This window comes from Varroa destructor, unplaced genomic scaffold, assembly GCF_002443255.2.
Source record: "Varroa destructor unplaced genomic scaffold, Vdes_3.0 BEIS01000001.1, whole genome shotgun sequence".
Taxonomy (NCBI): domain Eukaryota; kingdom Metazoa; phylum Arthropoda; class Arachnida; order Mesostigmata; family Varroidae; genus Varroa; species Varroa destructor.
Genome location: NW_019211454.1, coordinates 70,757,260 through 70,775,265, shown reverse-complemented (window position 1 = coordinate 70,775,265; position 18,006 = coordinate 70,757,260). Strand labels below are relative to the sequence as shown.

The following is an 18,006-nucleotide window of genomic DNA, read 5'->3' as shown; positions in this document are numbered from 1 at the left end:
GCCATGCTCCTTTAGCCTATGCTGCAGCCACCTCTATGGCGATTAAGGCTGCCATTTCATACCCCCTCAGTCATACTAGTTCGGGTATGAGTTCACCAATGAGTACGGTACTAACAATCTGACCATTACTTCTCCGATGACCATAATAGCAAAAAAAAAAAGACGCTACTCGTTCACTAACGTTTACGGCATCTTGCATCACGTTATGCCTATTAATGATAATCTCGGTTTCCGCACCAGCATCAAGACCAACGAGTTCGAAACCGCCTTTTTGGCTCCTGCTGCTACTTATTGCAACTCTGCCCCTCTCGCTGAGAAGGCTGTGGTGTTTGTTACTGTCGAAACTGTGGCGATTCCCCCCCACCCCCATCGAGGTCTATGCCCCCGGAAGCGCCCTCCATTGAAGCGAACCCGGCAGGAAATACGCGAAAAGGATTATTTCGCCCACTTCCGTGTTTCCCGATGAAGTGTACTGATAATATCATATCTTCTTTATTTTATTTCAGTAAAATCCCATACGAATTTCACCTATGATATCCATAACACCGAGAAGTTATAGTGATCAATGCTCGTAGGTTTACTCATAAGTTGCCGTATTATAAGCGAACATGCTTATCAATGGCGCAGCCAGGAGTTCGCTGTCGAACTCACTCACTACTGGCCACAATTGGAGCTGATCTCTTAGGTGTGGAAAGGAAAGGGCAATTTTTTATGCTTCCTTCGAAGTAGGATAGACGTTGCTACAGAGGCTTGGTCGTTGCTCGCTAGGCTAGCGAAACTGGCCTGTAAGCCTTCTTCAACGGTTGGAACGCAGAAACAGGCTAAGTATTGCGTACCTATCGGTCTGTGTGCATACGATTAAGTGTATCAAATGAAAGGAAAACAAATACGTTCTATCTGTCAAAGAACCGCTGGTATCACTGTTGATATGACTCCTTATCGTTTTTGCATTTGCTTTTACTGTGGGTATTAAAACCGTTGCGCAGTTATTGCATCATTACTGCTGCAGTATAGTGCTATCATTATTATATTAAGTTAACTATTTTACGTTTACGTCATTCTTATAGAATAAGCAGATTTACTGCCAATTTTCGCAAATGTAAGTCATTGTTCCAATAGAGGAAGCAGATATTCATTTTGATATATCTGCCTTCTTTCTCCGTCTTTATATAAACGTCTCTTTCTTCTTCTCCCTCCGGTTAGCTCTCTGTTCTACTTTCTGATTATTTCGAATCGTTTCGTAGTAAGCTCGCTCTGGCGCCTCCATTCCCTCTCATTGCTTCGCTTGTCGTCTTTTTTGATGGCGGTAACGCTGGCCCAGCGGAGTACCCATGTCACAGCTCACGGTGCCGACGCGTCAACGAGACCAGAAACCTGCGTCCATCACGCCATACGTAACATAAAAAAAGCGAGCAACTTGTTTTTCAAGCTGTCGCCATTCGATGGTACGTGGACCCTTTCCACGTCGTTGACTGTCGGCTACGTCTTGGCTGTCCAGCTACATACTCGGCGTTCTCCGGCCAGGTGCCCCCAGAGACACAGCGTGTGCGCGTTACATTACCGTCCTCAACGACGCTGTCGTCGTTGACGACAAAAACTCAACGACTGGTGCTTGTTTATTCTGGTGCTAAGCAGCATCCGGTTCAACGGCGCCATAGAATAGCATAAGTCAAATTTTTTCGAGAGAAGCGAATAAGTAGTTTGACATCAGGGTAGTCGTAACGGTCGATATGTGCTCGTCATTATCGTTATTGGTGGTCGCTAACGGTAGCCAAGCCTGTAATAGTGCCGGCGGCACTTCGAAACCTAGTCAGGTGCTATTTGTCCAGACCATACTCGTACTTATCATTTCGATGATTGCTGGTGAGTAATTTGTACGGCTTATCCATTTAATAAAAGGCGAGATTGTGTGCATGAAGTCAACTTCTCGGCGTATTCTACACGTTTTTTAAGTTTTTCGAATGTACATAGTTCGAATAAACAACGACGACCAGGAAACGCGGTTCGCATTAGACGGTGGAAATCAATATTGACGGTATGACGGATGATATCACAATAGAAACTGTAAAAAAAAAAGCCAGTTTCGAGGAACAAGTGTCTAGTGCAGGAAATATGTGCAGTAACTACATCGCTTGTGCGTTTCGGCGATACAACAACAGCTGACTAAGCTCACTAAGCTCTACATGCATTGCCTGTCTTGCTACGAAAACACATTTGAAATTACAAAAACAGGAGTGTATAATAGGACGGCAGGAAACATCACCTCCAAGTTCTCGTCTCGGTGTTATGCGAGCTGCACCTCGATGTTGTTTTCCACTGCACGCAGTCAAAGGACAATTGACCTTTGATCCAATGCCTCGTTTTTCCGCGCGCCCAAATGACCAGACAGCACACTTTCGCCCAAAGCCTTCGACCTGTGACATTAGCTGGGCATCCGCAAGCCAATAGTAACGAGCAAGAATTCACAACGCTGGGTCTCGTTTACAAACCAGGGAAGATACAACAGCATGAGAAGTTTTTCGTAACCAAATGATGTACTGTCAAAAAAACCTGTCCTCACTCTGAAAATACAACGGTCTTTATTAACTATCCTACTAGACTTACTTCGCCTTCCCAAAAAAAGTTAACTAGCGATTAGCCAGGTCTATTTGCTCTGGATTTTGATATTTTGTTCTAATTTTCGCTGCTCATAATTTGAAACTCACATATACTTTTCCTTTTTCATTGTTTTACGTCTACGAACTTACGAATGCTAGCTTGCGAACGACATAATCAAATAATACATTTCGTATATGGATTTTCTTTTATTCTACCTACGAAAAATCAAAGCGATCCCCCAGAGAAGCTCTAAGACTTAGCCTGCACCCTATGTATCTCGATGGCGGTCAGCATAAAACAATGCATGAATTGAGCGTAAATTTTCGATAAAAATTACCCACGTAGGCAGAAAGTCTGACGTTTTACCTTCAATAAACGATACGAAAAAAAAAAAAAAAAAAAAAAAGAAAGATACCTTGTTAGAATCTGCGATAAGAAAATAATTAGCATAAATAGTATCATTTAACGAGAGTCGTCGTAATTGCTTATTTGAATATTCTTGATATTGTCGATATGTCCATTGAGATCGATTGGTGCGCGCAACAAAAATGTGGCAGGGGCCATTATCAGATGGTTTGTTGTATACTGCCTACATAGCCCATAAGGATGTCCTGCTTGCCTACACATGCTAGCCAATAAAACAAAGCGCGCTTCCTTTTCTTATTCGCCGCGTTCTTCCGGGGGGCGAATCATGATACAATGGTATCATTATCTAGCTTTGGAAGATGACTGCAACTAATCAAGACGTTAGAGACATATATGAGCTTCTTTCTGCTGATACCGTCGTGGTTTAGTCGCTGTGAATAATTGAAAGGAGATATGTAACCTTTGGTACCTGCGATAAATTTCTTCATAATCAGTGCAAAATTGCATTTGTGGGACTTGAAAAAATTCACGTGACAAAGCGTTCAGTGTTTCGAGAAACGTCAAAAGCATACAGAAACACATATACCGCTATATACGAACTAGTAAACTAAAGATTAAATAGCCATTAGTCTAATACTGCTTCGAATAGGGATCTAAAATAAGATCTTGTGCGAGTCGAAATACCGATGCGTAATAAAGGAGTGAACATACAAACATATAATAAACCAAAACTAAGTGCAACAATATCCTTAGGACTGTTTACTTCGAGGCACTAATAGTGTCATCATTTAGTGGCCTTGATTACTATCTATTGCAAATTGTACGAATTATGTTTCATCGTAGGATTTTGTTCGGTGTGTGCCGAAGGGTACTCATGTGTCGACCCATACCTACCCCATCTTACTGAGTAGCCGTAGAATAGAGCCGACACTTTGCCTTGGCAATTCGCCTTGTGATACGAGGCAATTTCTAATTACTGATATAATAATTTTGTGATGCTTTCAAGTATCCTCAATAATTCCAAGTTTTTCTTTCTATAGTTAGTTTTTAGTAGAGATGTTAATTTATAAATTTACTACCCTGTGTTTAATGGATCTCAGGTGCTATCCAGTCGGGTTGTGACACAGACGCCGTCGACAACTGCCTGGCTGGAGTGTTATTTTCCGCGCAGGATAACCGATCTTACTTTTGGAAAGACGTTTCCGATATTGAAAACTTGTGCAAACAGGTCCCAAATGTGCCACAGTGCGTTAAGAAGGCTACCGAAGATTGTACATATGGTGCTAAGAAGTTCCTCGATTCGTTCCTGGTGTGTGTGCAGTTCTTACCTAAATATCTTACTACACTCGCATACGATTTAAGGAAACGAGAACTTGAATAGCCCTTGATTATCCGAGTTTTCATATACTGGCACGGTGCAGTATTAATAAATTTGGAATCTTTAACACGTAGATATGAGCTTCAAACAACGTCATCTCATTCTTAGTGTGGCACTATATCGAAAACTTCGTTTTTCGGGCTGTTCAGTTAAAACCTAATTTTATATGAAATGGGAGCTCTAGCGTCTTGATCATGTGCAATGTCTACATCCATCTTTAACTTTCAGAAAGGCTTCGAGGTAATCTTGCGGTCACAGATTTGTTCGGATACTCTTGAGGGTGTACGGAAGAGGAAGCAATTTGTCAATAGCTCGAGCTGTTTGAGGGCAAAATTCGATAACGGCTGCATGAAAAGTTACATAGACGCGCTCGATAAAATTGTGACGCTACCTAGCAGCGCAGACAAGATTCGCAAGGCATGTTGGTACGTTTTAAACTAAGCTACGTACATCTGAAACTTTTCAACGTCCATATCGTAGTAGTAAATTTCATCATTGATACTACCGGAACCATCTTGATGCCTTATCATATATAAGCTATTAGGTATCAACATATCCAAATTAGATAACAAATCAATGCGCCTTATGCTGAAATGGCTAATGAAGTTAACTTGAATGTAAGTTTTTCAACTGAATCAATGAAAGCGAAATATTTGACTTTCAGAGTTGATATTCAACATTAAACTAAATAGAAATTAGAGACGCATCAATGTTTCTTGGTTATTTGGTGATGCGTTGGATTATTTGGTGATGTGTAATATGTGATTAAACGCTTTTGGTTAGAATCCATTCGATAGAAGGAACGCCTCGCCTAGTGTTTTCAACAGATAAACAAGGGGGTCCTTTACGAGATTTTTTGAGGGCATAGATTCCACACAACCACATTTGTGCTATGTATACTAAGTGTGATATAACAAACGGAATTATTTACTACCAGCTTCAAGCTAGAAACGTCCGCTTCATGAAATAACCTCGAATGAAAATTAAAGTAATCTTTGAGCGTAACTGAAGTTAGCTAATAGATACTCTAAGTTAAATTAGCCTCTTTAATTAGATTTCTTTTTACAACCACTCGGGTTCAACATGTTACTTTTCTAATGCTATCTTCAGAGTGATGCCATACAGAGGGAACGCCCCAGCGGACACGTCCATACTCCCTAAGGAATCCCTTACAGGTTTTTTAATTCCTTACGGCCTTGAAGTGGTCCTGTTTGATATTCGCCTTTAAGTAATTAGGACGTTTGGTAAACAGGGGGCAGTTCATACACGTAATGAAGCTTGAATAGAAATTTGATTGTACAAGATATATAAATAACCTAATTTCTTTCGAAAAAAAACTGCTTCTCTCTTTAGCGATCCAAGTGCATAAGCACCGTAGTTTTTTTTACGAATCTCTCCGATTAGCTCATCTTAGCTAAATTTGACCAGATTAGGCTTCACATGGATGAGGTAATGTACCTCTGAAGGTAAACGAAGACTTGAGACATTAGTTCATATAAATTGGAGCCCATAAGAGCTGAATGCTAAGCTAATGAAGTCCATTATGTAATCGGTCGCAGCATTGTCCCCAATGTGCGAGAGATCTTCGGTATGCTAGACACAGAAATATTAATCTTTGTGGGCTACATTACCGAAGTTCGATTTAACACATACCGAGCAATTTTTACACTGTGTCCTACGTAAACACGCCCACGAATATACAGCTCTTACCCTGTAACTATTAAAAGATAGCACGAAATTCTTGTCATGTATTGGTCTTCAGTTTGCATCGCTCATACCGGGTTTGTTTGGCTGACCATGTAACGCCCATTTGCGGTGTAGAAGCAGCCTCTAACTATATCCAATTCAATTCAATGCTGTCCGCTGCACCGATTCGGCAAGTGTGTGGAATTGCCTACGCTGAAGATACGTGCTCCAACATTACCCTGGGACAGCACCAGAATCCGGTGTATGCAGCAATGACACCTAACGTTACGAACGCGAATGGCACCATACTCAGTCGTTTACTCAAGATCCTCGTCGATACGGCACATACTGAACAACCAACTATTGATTTCGACCTCGACGAAGCACTCGGTTAGTGTTTGCCTCAATCATGTACTCAGCCGTCATTAGCCATGGTCCTAACGTGGGCCTCGACTCAGGTTAAGCACCATGACACAGCGCTAAACTTTATTCGCCTTTCATTTATCTACATTTCATTTGAAAGATGAGTGAAATGCTTTATTTATATACTTTTTATCTGTCCATATAACTCAGATTCCATCCCATGTAATCCATTTATGAATACATACGTTTGATTTTCAGAACCTGAAATTTGATTAGAATGTTCAATCTAACCTAGAAGCTAGTTTTCCACCTTTGCGTAAGTTGTCCGCAAAGCAGATCCCGTAAAATATAATACATTCAACTATTTTTTGATCAGCAATCAAGGACTTTGAAGCTCATTAAGAGATCTATTTTATTTCAGAATACACAACTTGCACGGCTGAGTCAATCGATGAATGTTTCGAAAATGTTCTTCTAACAACTAAAGTAAACTCATCTTCGCCGTGGGGTTTCTCTTCATTAGCTCACATTAATGGCTTTTGCGCTCGACTTCAGAGAATACCTCGATGTCTTCGTAGTCGTACGTCGATGTGTCATACCGTCACTAACGAATTCTTCAAACTAGTCAAAGTAAGCACGATCGTCGACACCTCAATAATTGTGTAAACATATAGTGCAAAAAAAAATTTGAAATACGACGATATACAACGTTTTGTAGGGTCGCAGGCTTTGGCATTGCGATTGCTCGAAACAGTTTTACGCAGGTGTATTTCCACGAGAAGCGTAAGAAGAGTATGTAATAATTTGGTAAAATACGAGGTACATTGAGGGCAAAGGCTCGGCCAAATCGTGTCTTGGTCTAAAAAGCTATACATCAATTATGCTCGTACAATTCAACTGACATATCGTTGACGACCAACGAGTACCGATGAATTGCCAATTGTCCAACACAGATATTGCTTTTAGATCATATTGTTTATTCTTTGTTGAATTAGGAAGAAATGGAACTAACGGCGAAGTCGAGCTTCTGTCAGAAAGGTTCACGGAGGGATTTCTTCATCGAGAGCGGGCGATGTGTCTTTGAGCAGGTGGATAACAACTGTACAATACAAATGGCTCGCGCTCTTCAGGCTGCAACAAAGGCACCAGTGGGAGAGGCACGCAGAAAGCTTATATGCTGGTATGTGACTTTTCGAATCAGCTGTGATCGATACTTAATTTCATATACAGATTTCTACTTATGAGTCATTCCTTGGGCTGTATGTAAACAAAACCAAGCATTTTACTCTGTTCGTTGACTTACCAACGATCATTTTTATTCCGTATGGCCTTCTCCCATTTTGATTACACCACAAAATTGGGCTTTCAGGCGCTCAACAGTCACCTTCAAACGATCGTTTCCCAATAATTGCCGAAGAAAGTTCGGATTTAATAGTGTCTAAAAACGACCACACGACGTAGAAACAGTGGCAAAATGTAAAAGAAGTACTAGAACTCAGCTGAACGACTTTATCGGTCATAGGTATTTGCCAACGGATTTGGCACATTTTCAAATGAGATGCTCGCTCAATAGCTTGATTAGTTTACATCGAAGTTGGAATATATCTTAGAGAAATCCGAACGTACTATGACCGCTACTGCAAGCGTATGCGTTTGCCGTCATTTTATAAAGGTATGTTCAACCCATTGCTAGGCCCAGCAACAAAAACCGCTTGGTCAGTATTGCACAATTATATCTCATGCATCATAGGGCATATTTTTAATCTTATCCCAGTTAATCGGCGCACGATTTTCCGGCTAAATGCCACTATGAGTGCAATTGTTTATTCTAAATACATTTATGCTAGTTGAATAGCAAGAAGACTACTTGTTTGTCCACTGGCGGTCAAGAGTCGTATTAATATGAGACGGAGGCATGGGCGAAGGTTAGCTCTCCGGCAAAATTGCAAGTAGGAACAACAAAAGCAACTGTCGATTACAACTGGGTTCTGTTGAAGGCTGTTGTTGTGGTTGTCATCATTAGTTTTAGCCCTCGACAGATGACGGTCTTCCGAAAGCGTCATGTCCCTATTCCTCGCGCGCTACGTTTGTCCGCGCGGACTACTGCTGCTGCTGCGAAGGTTCCGCAGAATAACGCGATTATCGATTGCAGCATTCTATAAATGCCACCTTTTTTTTTTTTGATTAGCAGCAACGACTTCAATCGTAATTACTCATTTCACGGTGTGATTGTTATTACTATTTTGTACATGCATAAGTATTCTAGTTATTAACAACATTTTAATCTGTGTGTACAGCCTTAATTATTTGACAAAGTAGCAGACAGCTGCTATGGCAGAATTCACTAAGTAGTCCCGTCACTCGATTGTGCGGAATGAGTAATTTTTATGTGGGGCAAACTTCCAGCCGAGTAACGGATGTCCCCCCGGAACCCCGCCGATCGGGTGAGCCAGTTGGTAAAAATGGCGGGTAATTAGAATGCACTTATTTGCTGTGAGCTGAATAATGTCTACGATCACTAATAGCTTCGTTAGCTTGTTGCTTTTGTACCTAGACTGAGATAGACAAGTCCGAGTCATTTACTATCCACCACAGTACTAGGAAAACTAAATATTTTATCGGAATGGTACAGTTACTAAATAAACAATTGAAGATACCAATTGTCGGAAGAGAGATATCCTTGGAATATGTATTCTGCTCTATTTTATATTACTGGACTATCACAGCGTTATTTTTTTTGAGTCGCCGGACGGGAAAAGATCTGCGATATTTATTGACATAATGGTACAGGAAAAATGTCGCGGTATAGCTTATAAAGTAATTGAAATAGTAGTTAATTTGTTAAAAATTATATATGTATAGTTGAAATCTGCGTGCACCTTTTTTGCGCAATGGTCACTGCCATTGTTTGAAATCGTGTCAGGGTACTTCGAAAGGAATGGATAACGGGGCAGCACCTCGTCGTAGAATGAGGTGTGCCTACACCCGGTTTAGAACATGGACCAATTCACATGTTTCTAAATGCAGTAAACGAATATTTCATGATTGCGGGGACTCGGTCTCTATGTTAGACTATTTAAGATCAAAGAGTACTAAGGTAAGAGGACCATCGGTAACTAACTATGAAACATCTGTTAACAATAACAGCTGAATCCGCTATTCTTATCTAGCCTGCTATGGCACTCGACAACGAGAGAACTCAATGGGCGCTACTCTGTTTACAAATAGCGCTAGCAGTTAAAGTAGTCCGAGCATCAAACAGGAAGCCATCCTAATGCTTGCCAAATCGCTGCCATGGGACCTACTGGCTAAAAAAGGAACTGAACGCGACTTCGAAAGGAAACTCACAACAGTTCTAACCGCTACATTGCGGCAATGGCAAGAACAATGAGCCTGGATTAAGGGCATCGACACGCACCTTGATTTTGGGCATCACCACATGGAATGATTGCCCATATAGAGAATATACGTATCACATGGCCCAAGTCCTATCGGACCACGGCTAGTTCCAAAGATACATACTGTGAAATTTAGCAAAACACATATGGCTAGGTGTGTTCTCTTCGTGGCTAGAGGGAAAGATGAAACTGAGCACACGATCTCCCACTGCGCAACATAAAATCCGACGTGGCAAGATCTCGCGTATTGGACGAATTTACACTGGACGAAGATCAAAGAAGTCGTTGAAAGCATAGTGGAGTCAGAAAAGTTTCGTGCCATTAGCTTGGCTTTTCTCAACGACATCATTTGAAAGAAGCAGAAGCTAGAATGTGAAAGATGATGACGAGTCCTGCGCGTACCCCGAGGCAAAAGAGGTTTAGACAGTACTTCGTTAACTGATACACTCTTACAGCTGTCGAAGAACTACGATAGGTTTTCAGAGCCATGTGGGGGTCCCCCGAAAGACTGCGGTTCGTGGCAGTCACTCCTTGCCGTATAGGACCAACAACACCCGGAGGTGATCTGCCCTAAGCTCAGTAATATTCACACAGATGAACAGTACGAAAAATCACCAGGGAAAATGTGTTCGGGTACGTCAGACAGTTCGCAAACAAGTTTTTCATAACTGCTAAGAGAAAAAAACTAGGGAGCAAACACTTTCCCGCTGTGCCATCGATGGCACAAGCTTCAATCATAGTCACATGTAGTTCCTAAAACATCCGGTCTCCTGAAACCATGTTACGCGAAATACTGGCTAGAGGCGTCATAAAAAGGCTAAAAGGCGTATAACGTAAAACGGCGTAACGCTACCATCGTAAGACAACGCCAGATACTTATAAGGATTGTATGTTTGTGGTGTCTGTAATAACCGCTGTTGTAATGTTCACAAATAAGACACTCCGGACAGAAGGTAAGCCATAAACTAAAGGTCGCGCTTGGCCTTTATGTCAATCAGCCTAACTCTAGGACATACCGAGAAAATCTGGACAACTACACCTGTATGATCCAGGTAAATTCAATGATTTCACGAGGCCAAAAACAAATATACGTTTACATAATATAACTAACATTATTCGGTAAACAAAACATATTATTTGAACCTGTTCATATCACAGAAGAGCTAGAATAAATTCCAACCCATTTTTGTGTGTTTTTTTTTTTTAAAAACAGCTGGCGTTCAAGTTTATAGCTTTGCCTTTTGCGTTTTAGTTTGACGTCCAACTACTCTCGCTGCCTTCTGGATGTCATTGAGCCTGCATGTGGATCCTCTGCAGCTGAGCTCTTCTCATCGCTATTGCGAAGATTAGCACTCCCCGGCCAGAGTCCCTGTGAATGCGAGCTTGGTGTGGCCGATACACCAATTCCAGAAGGGACAGTTATGCGCATATTTGTCAATCTGTTTGAGGATGTATGATCTTATTATAATAGGTTATACATCGGCCATGAGCCATACGGAAACGTACTAACAAAAAAACTACTAGACCTGTATGTGAGCCTGAACTTGCAACAGTGTTAATCAAGCGCTAAAAATAATAGTAGGGTTGAAACTGTCCACAAGGCAATTGTCCAAGTAACGGTAAAAAGAACATGCAGTGTCCATGGAAATTGTCCTGAATCCTTCAACTTATGTCACTGATTTTATTTATTTCGGTTTTTTAGGGGGCCCTCAAGCTGCTTTCTGCCAAAAACCTTTCAGTGCCTCTTTTGTTATTTCCAAGTAGATTATAGTCACTTCAATGCTAGATAGAAAGTGTGATAAATTCAACCACATTTTGCTTAGACATAAGCATTTCGTTAAGCTTTCTTATAATTTAACCAAAAAACATGTACCTAATTAAGGCGTTTTGAGAATTGTGTTATATTTTTTGTTGTTTAAAACAACAAAATTCTGCGGCATCCGTCAATAAAATGCCAAAACTGGCTTTACTATCATACATACACGATTTAAATCTGCATTGGTTTCCCATTTAGAATTCTCGCACGAGTATACCTCGATCAAACAGATGTCTCATGTATGCAGTAAAACTCTGTATATGAGAAAATGGTTGTACATATGTAAGATGGGATTAGGTACACTGTGCAGGCCAGTGTATTTCGACAATTTTCAGAAACGCTGCATAACAACGTGAAGTTCTATAGGTGCGAACGAACCACTTGCAAGTAATGGGTGCCACAAACTTTTCTGTGCAAGGACTTTTTTTTTATGTAGATGATTTAAAATTAGATCAATTCGCATTGCAGTACAGTAAGTGAAAATTAATAAATTACACAGAATATTATCTAGACTAGTCAGTATACACGATTACTTTTAGTATGATAACTTCGATTTTGGATTTGAAAAGGTATCAGCTTTATTTAAACTGAAGGCATCGATAAAGTGAGCATCCACCCTTTTCGTATGTTAATTTCAATTTTTTTTGATGCTGTTACTTAAACCACACTTGTGGTAGAATTTTAATGTCACTTGATGGGACATGCAAAGTGGAGTACTTCTTAAGGCGAATCATTCATAACTACTTTCAAGTTATTTTCTGTTTATTTCTATCCGTGTAATAGAAAAAGCGTGTTTTTTAAGCAAGTTTCCCAAAAATTGTTTTTTTTGACCGGTATGTGTTGTCGTACATTGTATATGTAAGGCCGTGAAATTGGTATAACTTTGTGTAAAATGATTTATAGAATAAATGTTTTTCGTAATGCGATAAGTCGTCGTCGTCGTCTTGCTCCTTTATATAGAAAAAAATTACCCCCTTTTTGCCTTTGTCCGACAGATTTCGTGTACAGACGTAGATTCGTAAGCTTTGCTGGGAAGAAAAAAATAGTAATATATAAATAGTGGCAAGAAAATAGATCACATTGGCAGTATCAGCTACAAATTCAAATTAACAAATATCGAAAACCTTGTAAAAAAAAAATGGTACCGAGATATCCATCAGCAAAGGGATCTTAGTGAAATCGATTTATGGCTGATACGCCGGTCTGATAGTCAGGTTTACACAGGTCAGTGTATTATTTGTCCTAGAATGTACCTAATACAGTTGTCTGTCTCTCAAGCCAAAAAGAGCGCAAAACGCTCGCGAAAGTCGCCGAGTCAGCCGACCAGCACAAACTTGTGAGTAAACGTGTTTACATATAAATAGCCCCTTCAATTTAGGAAGGAACTACTTATAGCTAATACGCTAAATTGTAACTTCTTTCTCCAATCAATTCTGAACTTTTACCTTGCTTCGTGCAGGTGTTCAAATTATGTCTTCACCATATTGCAATGGCAACCCTGAGCCCCAAACTGGAAGCATTTTATACGCCATCATAAGTTAAGCTCTTACGGCCGAGAAGTTATCAATCAGCTCCAACGTATAGTTTCAGATAAAATCCTTATACATTGTATTGTAACAAAATGTGTGAAATTATGAGACAGCTGGATCTGTGTACTCAAAAACGAGCCATTTTCAAAATGTCAGTGTTAGCACAAAGCTGGAAATTCCGGTAGTCCTCTATAGGTTCTATAGGTGAATAAACTTCGAACGGGTTAGTAAGTAGCTTCTAAACTTGCAGGCTAAAAAAAAAAAAATTAAACTGCTTGCAAATTTTTACCAAGAGTTAATGTATGCACCGCCGTAATAAAAGCTTTGAGTTATGAGTGTAATATCATTACTTGATTTACTCGCTTATGGCCTATGGATATTCTCTTCATCCGCTTCTGCTGCCAAGTCAATTTCATCATTTCAGCGTATTGATAAAGTTAATAAAATATGCTGAAAAAGCAGAATACGTTTATTTGACGTAATTACGTTACATTCGACCCATCTTCGTTAATTTAGTCAAATACCTATTCATTCTTTGGCTTGACCGTCGATAGTAATAATAATAATAATGGAAAAAGAACGTCGTGGTAGTGTTTTCAGTTTTGCTTATTTTACTCTATTCAAAAGTTACAATGTGTCCCTAAAAAAATACCGGATAATTAAATCAGACTCTGACTTAAGTTACCTGCGTTTTGGTTTAATTCCATGACTTGCTCTAATTGACCGATCCCACACACAATACGAAATCTTCGCCAAGCTAAATCTAATAGAAATAGAATTACTTATTTAATGTATTTGTAATCTATTAGTGGATGAGGAAAAATTTATTTTCTTAACTAAATAATATCTATAGTATTTATTTTTGGGTTACACGCGCCTTCACAATTGTCGGTTTTATCACAAACAATCAAAGAACTTCTATCGTATTGTAGTTAATTTTTGGAGTCCATCAATCCATGAGACTGTCGTTTGGTCTCTATAATTGCTCATGATGAAGTGATGCCCAGTAGACGCCGACTTATGATGAAGTTCGAACCGATCCCTTCTATGTACCAAACTGATAGTAGTCATAGCTGATAGTAGTCATAACGAATAAGCTTGCAGCTATACTGATTTAAATTTTACTGTTGGCGAAAAAATAAATTAATAATAACGAAAGGAAGGGATTTAAGCATAATTGGGATTCGTTTTCTAGGTCTATCGGAGGAACCTCACGTAATTCCAGCAAGGCCCACCCCCAAATAGACTTTTGATGAGAACAAGCCCTTAATGCTAATAAGGCCTAAAAAGAAATAGATTCTAAGCTCATTTTACAAAAGTAGAAAGTATCGAATTAAAATACAGATGAAATTTATTTATTTATTAAAAATATATTTTGTGGGAAGATTGCTGTTGGCAACTCTCAGTCCTTTCAAAAAAGTGCCCTTTGATATTAGACGATATCTACGTACGTATATATGAACGTTAGCGCAACATTGTATTCAAGTTGGACTAGAAACTGAAATTTTAGATCGATCACGGTTACTGAATGCCGTTAGTGTTCATCTATCTGTTTTTTCGTAGGATCTTAAAAATCTACCACCAAACCAATTCTAACTTCTAGTGATTTACTGTGTGAAAGGAACACCCTTCAATAGGTGCTGACAATAACGAAGAGAGTGAATATCTGAAGACTCAGCCCTCTTCTGTCAGCTTTTCTGCAGAGATATCCATTTCCGGTATTGTTGAGCACTTTTAACGCTTATGCCCATAGTCGATTCGCGAGATTGTACGAGAACTCGCCATGCTCCATTTTTTCGCCATTTTTTTAGCTTCGGTATCGGTATTGTTGTCGAACAGAAGTTTTTTCTCTGTGAAAATCATTTATGGCCCGCCGCTTGTAGCAAACAAGCACAAGTGCAATATGATCGTAACTCGAATAGGTATAATTCATCGAGACAAAGTTCACGAATATGATAGTAATTAGGTAAAAAGGCGGTAAAACGTGGAAAAATGCTACCTGAACTTCCATGTACTACACAAAATAGAAAATTATCGTCTGCCAGATGACGTCACTGTAGCTGATCGAATTCCTGCCCACTTCGTGGGCTCTTTTTTCGCTAGTTCGGCGTGAGAGGCAGCAGCCCCGGGGACATAAGGGATACGGGCCCACTGGGCGTTTCACTAATAGCCCGAATGGTCTAGAATAAGTTTCCGTAAACGAACGTACCTAAAAGCAAAGGGAATCTATAACAGCTGTCGTTTGTACGTTCAACAGTGTGGGGACCCGAGTCAGGCAGTTGGAATTTCCATCAGCATTAGGATCGACGGAAGTCATCACCGCTATATCATGGTGTCAGGCCAACATAATTACCTGCTGGAGAGAAAATCAGTGACTATGTTCGAAAGCGGCCACATGAGTCACAACCAAAACCTTACAGCGCAAAGGAATATGTGATGCCTGTGAGATAGCTCTTAACAGAAAGGGCGAATGAATTAAACGGACAGTTAGGAGAAGAACGGTTGGAGAAATGGCTGTATGCTGGAGCCCCGCTCTTTGAGACCCCAATTTTTTGCTAGCTTTTACTGTTAACCCTTATATGATGTATCATTCTAGCTAGTTACCCATAGTAGTGAGCGAAAATGTTTCAATTTAATTTATTCAGTAGAGTTCAGTATTAGCATTTTCATGTCGTTCTATGACGGCTAGCCTTGGTGTTCTCTATCAACTTGAGTATTTATGACCGCATTTGTGCAATGCCGACCACTATATCCTATCTGTAACAGTTTCACTTATCTATTTCATGAATGATCAACGTACGATTCAAAGGAACAATAATTCTATCGGCACTAAGGATAAACGCGTTTGGTCGTTTGATAATATAATTGAGTTTTTTTTCTCGCCGCCAGCTTCATGAACGGCAAGCTGATATTCTATCATATCTCTTCATACATCGTACACGACACAGTTTAGATTGGTATCGCGTTCTTCGCAAAAAGATATCCGGAGCCCTCACAGATTCTTCTCTACGCATATTTTCTTATCCTATTAAAGCAGGTTATCCCGTTTAATATGTGAAACTTTCGAAAACGTAAATTTTATCGTCTGTTCAAAATGAAACGACGAAATAGACACGAGTTATTTCATCCTTAATCAGATCGCTACCTTGTTAATGCCCCCTACGCTACACTAACGACTAAACATTTAGAAGCATGAGATATATATACACTATATAGGGGCAGGCCGGCCGCTTGATTGATCAAAATTTTATAGAATTTATTTAAGTCTTGTTTTTTTTTTTAAATGTTTTTTCATGTTCGAAAGGTTCGTCATTCACTTGCTTCTTATTCTGTTCTCATACTATTTTCTCAAAAAAAATCCCTATCTTTGCACAATTAAATGGCGTCACAATTAAGTAATCGTAATAGTCGATGACAGAACATGTATATATATATATATACATATAGTAAGCTCGACAGGGACATTTCTTGTTTATTTGTCTTCAGGTCTCAGAATGATTGCTCCGAAGTCTAATAGAAGGTCCGCTTCTTCCGCTTACGTAGTTAACAGGGCATTTCATTATCTATTTGGGATGACAGCCTCTGATTGACTCTTGACTTCGCAAAAGCCACGTCAGAGGCTCGTAGACGCTCTATCATTTTTACAAATGTTGATTTAATACGCTAATTTCTTCCTTAGATAGTCACCTATTAACTGCTGATAAATAAGTATATAAAACAAACTGACGTAACTCGTAACTTGAGTCAGAAATCATGTTATGCTTAACTGTCACATAAGCCTAATAATAAGTGCACAACAGGCACCAGTTGTCCAGCAAGGGTATTGGTGCTAAAATATTCTAGCCTGGAGTAAATAATTGAATTCAAATCGTGCATTTACAAGGTACCGCTATTTAATCGACCAGATAGGCCAAAATGACTTTACAGTCGTTTCAGATCGACACTTTTTTTCCTACCTGTGCCCATATGCCGTGTCATGTTTAGTTCCAAAGTAAATTTCACTTACCTATACGACCTCATCTATAAGCACTATACTTGTATAGTGCGTCTCCTACAGGAAAAACGTCCATAAACCACCACCTGAAAAATACACAACCACAAGACAAGACAAGACGTTCCATGTCGTCCAATTGGCTTGTTTGAATCTTTATGGACAAATAAATCAGCACCGTGGCCTGAATAATAATATTTTTCTAGCGGTCCTGAAGGAGCCTCAGTTCACTGCTTCATTTGGCAGGATGTCGCCCGAGGTTTCTGATTATAAGTAGTTATACAAAATCGTTTCCAAAACATTCGGTTCTTTTTAGTTATGATAATCCCGTTGACTCTCGGACCTAACTTTGCCGTCCCTCCCTTTGTTACCGTTGTGGATGCAATTATGCTGATTGAATTATATTAGTTTCTAATTGATCTCTATAGTGAAGGGTTCGTATTGAAAACCGCAATGATTTTAGGAAAAATCTTCACTGAATAAAATGCTTCCAATACTGTGCTTCAAAACATAATTCATTTGATTCAAACACAATAATTACTTTTTTATTTACATTCATTGAAAGTTCACAAAATACATCGCTGTTAATTAAGGTAAATTTGCCAGGTCGCAACATAGTATTATTTACATGATCCGCAACACATTTCATGCTCTGATGTGTACGTAATAGTTGACTAAACCAGCGTTATTATGAGGCCACGTTTGTTTTAAATCGTACTCTCTCTGTTTCCCTCTCTGTACAATGACAAACAATTATGCCTTCTTAATTGCGCCACCGCAACGTTCATTTAGGTTACTTGTATAGGACCGGTGCCAAGCATAGGTACATGGTCCGTCTCGTGCCATCTAGTGTAACGCCAAAGGTAACGCCAAACATAAAG

General features: G+C 39.6%; 1 protein-coding gene and 1 long non-coding RNA gene across 4 annotated transcripts in view; one reads left to right on the top strand and one right to left on the bottom strand.

Moving 5' to 3' along the window:
• The window catches only part of LOC111243116 (uncharacterized), a 62,917-nt gene that overhangs the window by 18,546 nt on the left and 26,365 nt on the right, over nucleotides 1-18,006 (bottom strand). For both annotated transcript variants that reach the window (XR_015319161.1, XR_002670310.2), the window contains exon 3: nucleotides 17,141-17,214. This is a non-coding gene — a long non-coding RNA (uncharacterized LOC111243116). The remainder of the gene's footprint in view (nucleotides 1-17,140; nucleotides 17,215-18,006) is intronic.
• Nucleotides 1,022-15,548, top strand: LOC111254799 (uncharacterized). 2 transcript variants are annotated; one of them, XM_086977462.1, is made up of 7 exons: nucleotides 1,022-1,863; nucleotides 4,065-4,273; nucleotides 4,571-4,767; nucleotides 6,105-6,418; nucleotides 6,813-7,021; nucleotides 7,387-7,571; nucleotides 15,392-15,548. In XM_086977462.1, the coding sequence occupies exons 1-7, from the start codon at nucleotides 1,731-1,733 to the stop codon at nucleotides 15,507-15,509; spliced, it is 1,365 nt and encodes a 454-aa protein (XP_086833588.1). In that variant the 5' UTR covers nucleotides 1,022-1,730; the 3' UTR covers nucleotides 15,510-15,548. The 2 variants fall into 2 exon arrangements, with proteins under 2 accessions (XP_086833588.1, XP_022671769.1); XM_022816034.2 differs by lacking the exon at nucleotides 15,392-15,548 and adding an exon at nucleotides 11,042-12,534.

Bases quoted from the DNA above. Each gene is read 5' to 3' on its own strand.
- LOC111254799 (XM_022816034.2), top strand. From the start codon at position 1,731: ATGTGCTCGTCATTATCGTTATTGGTGGTCGCTAACGGTAGCCAAGCC. The intron at 4,274-4,570 runs GTGTGTGTGCAG...TTTAACTTTCAG, and splicing joins AGTTCCTCGATTCGTTCCTG to AAAGGCTTCGAGGTAATCTT. The intron at 4,768-6,104 runs GTACGTTTTAAA...ATTGGTCTTCAG, and splicing joins AAGATTCGCAAGGCATGTTG to TTTGCATCGCTCATACCGGG.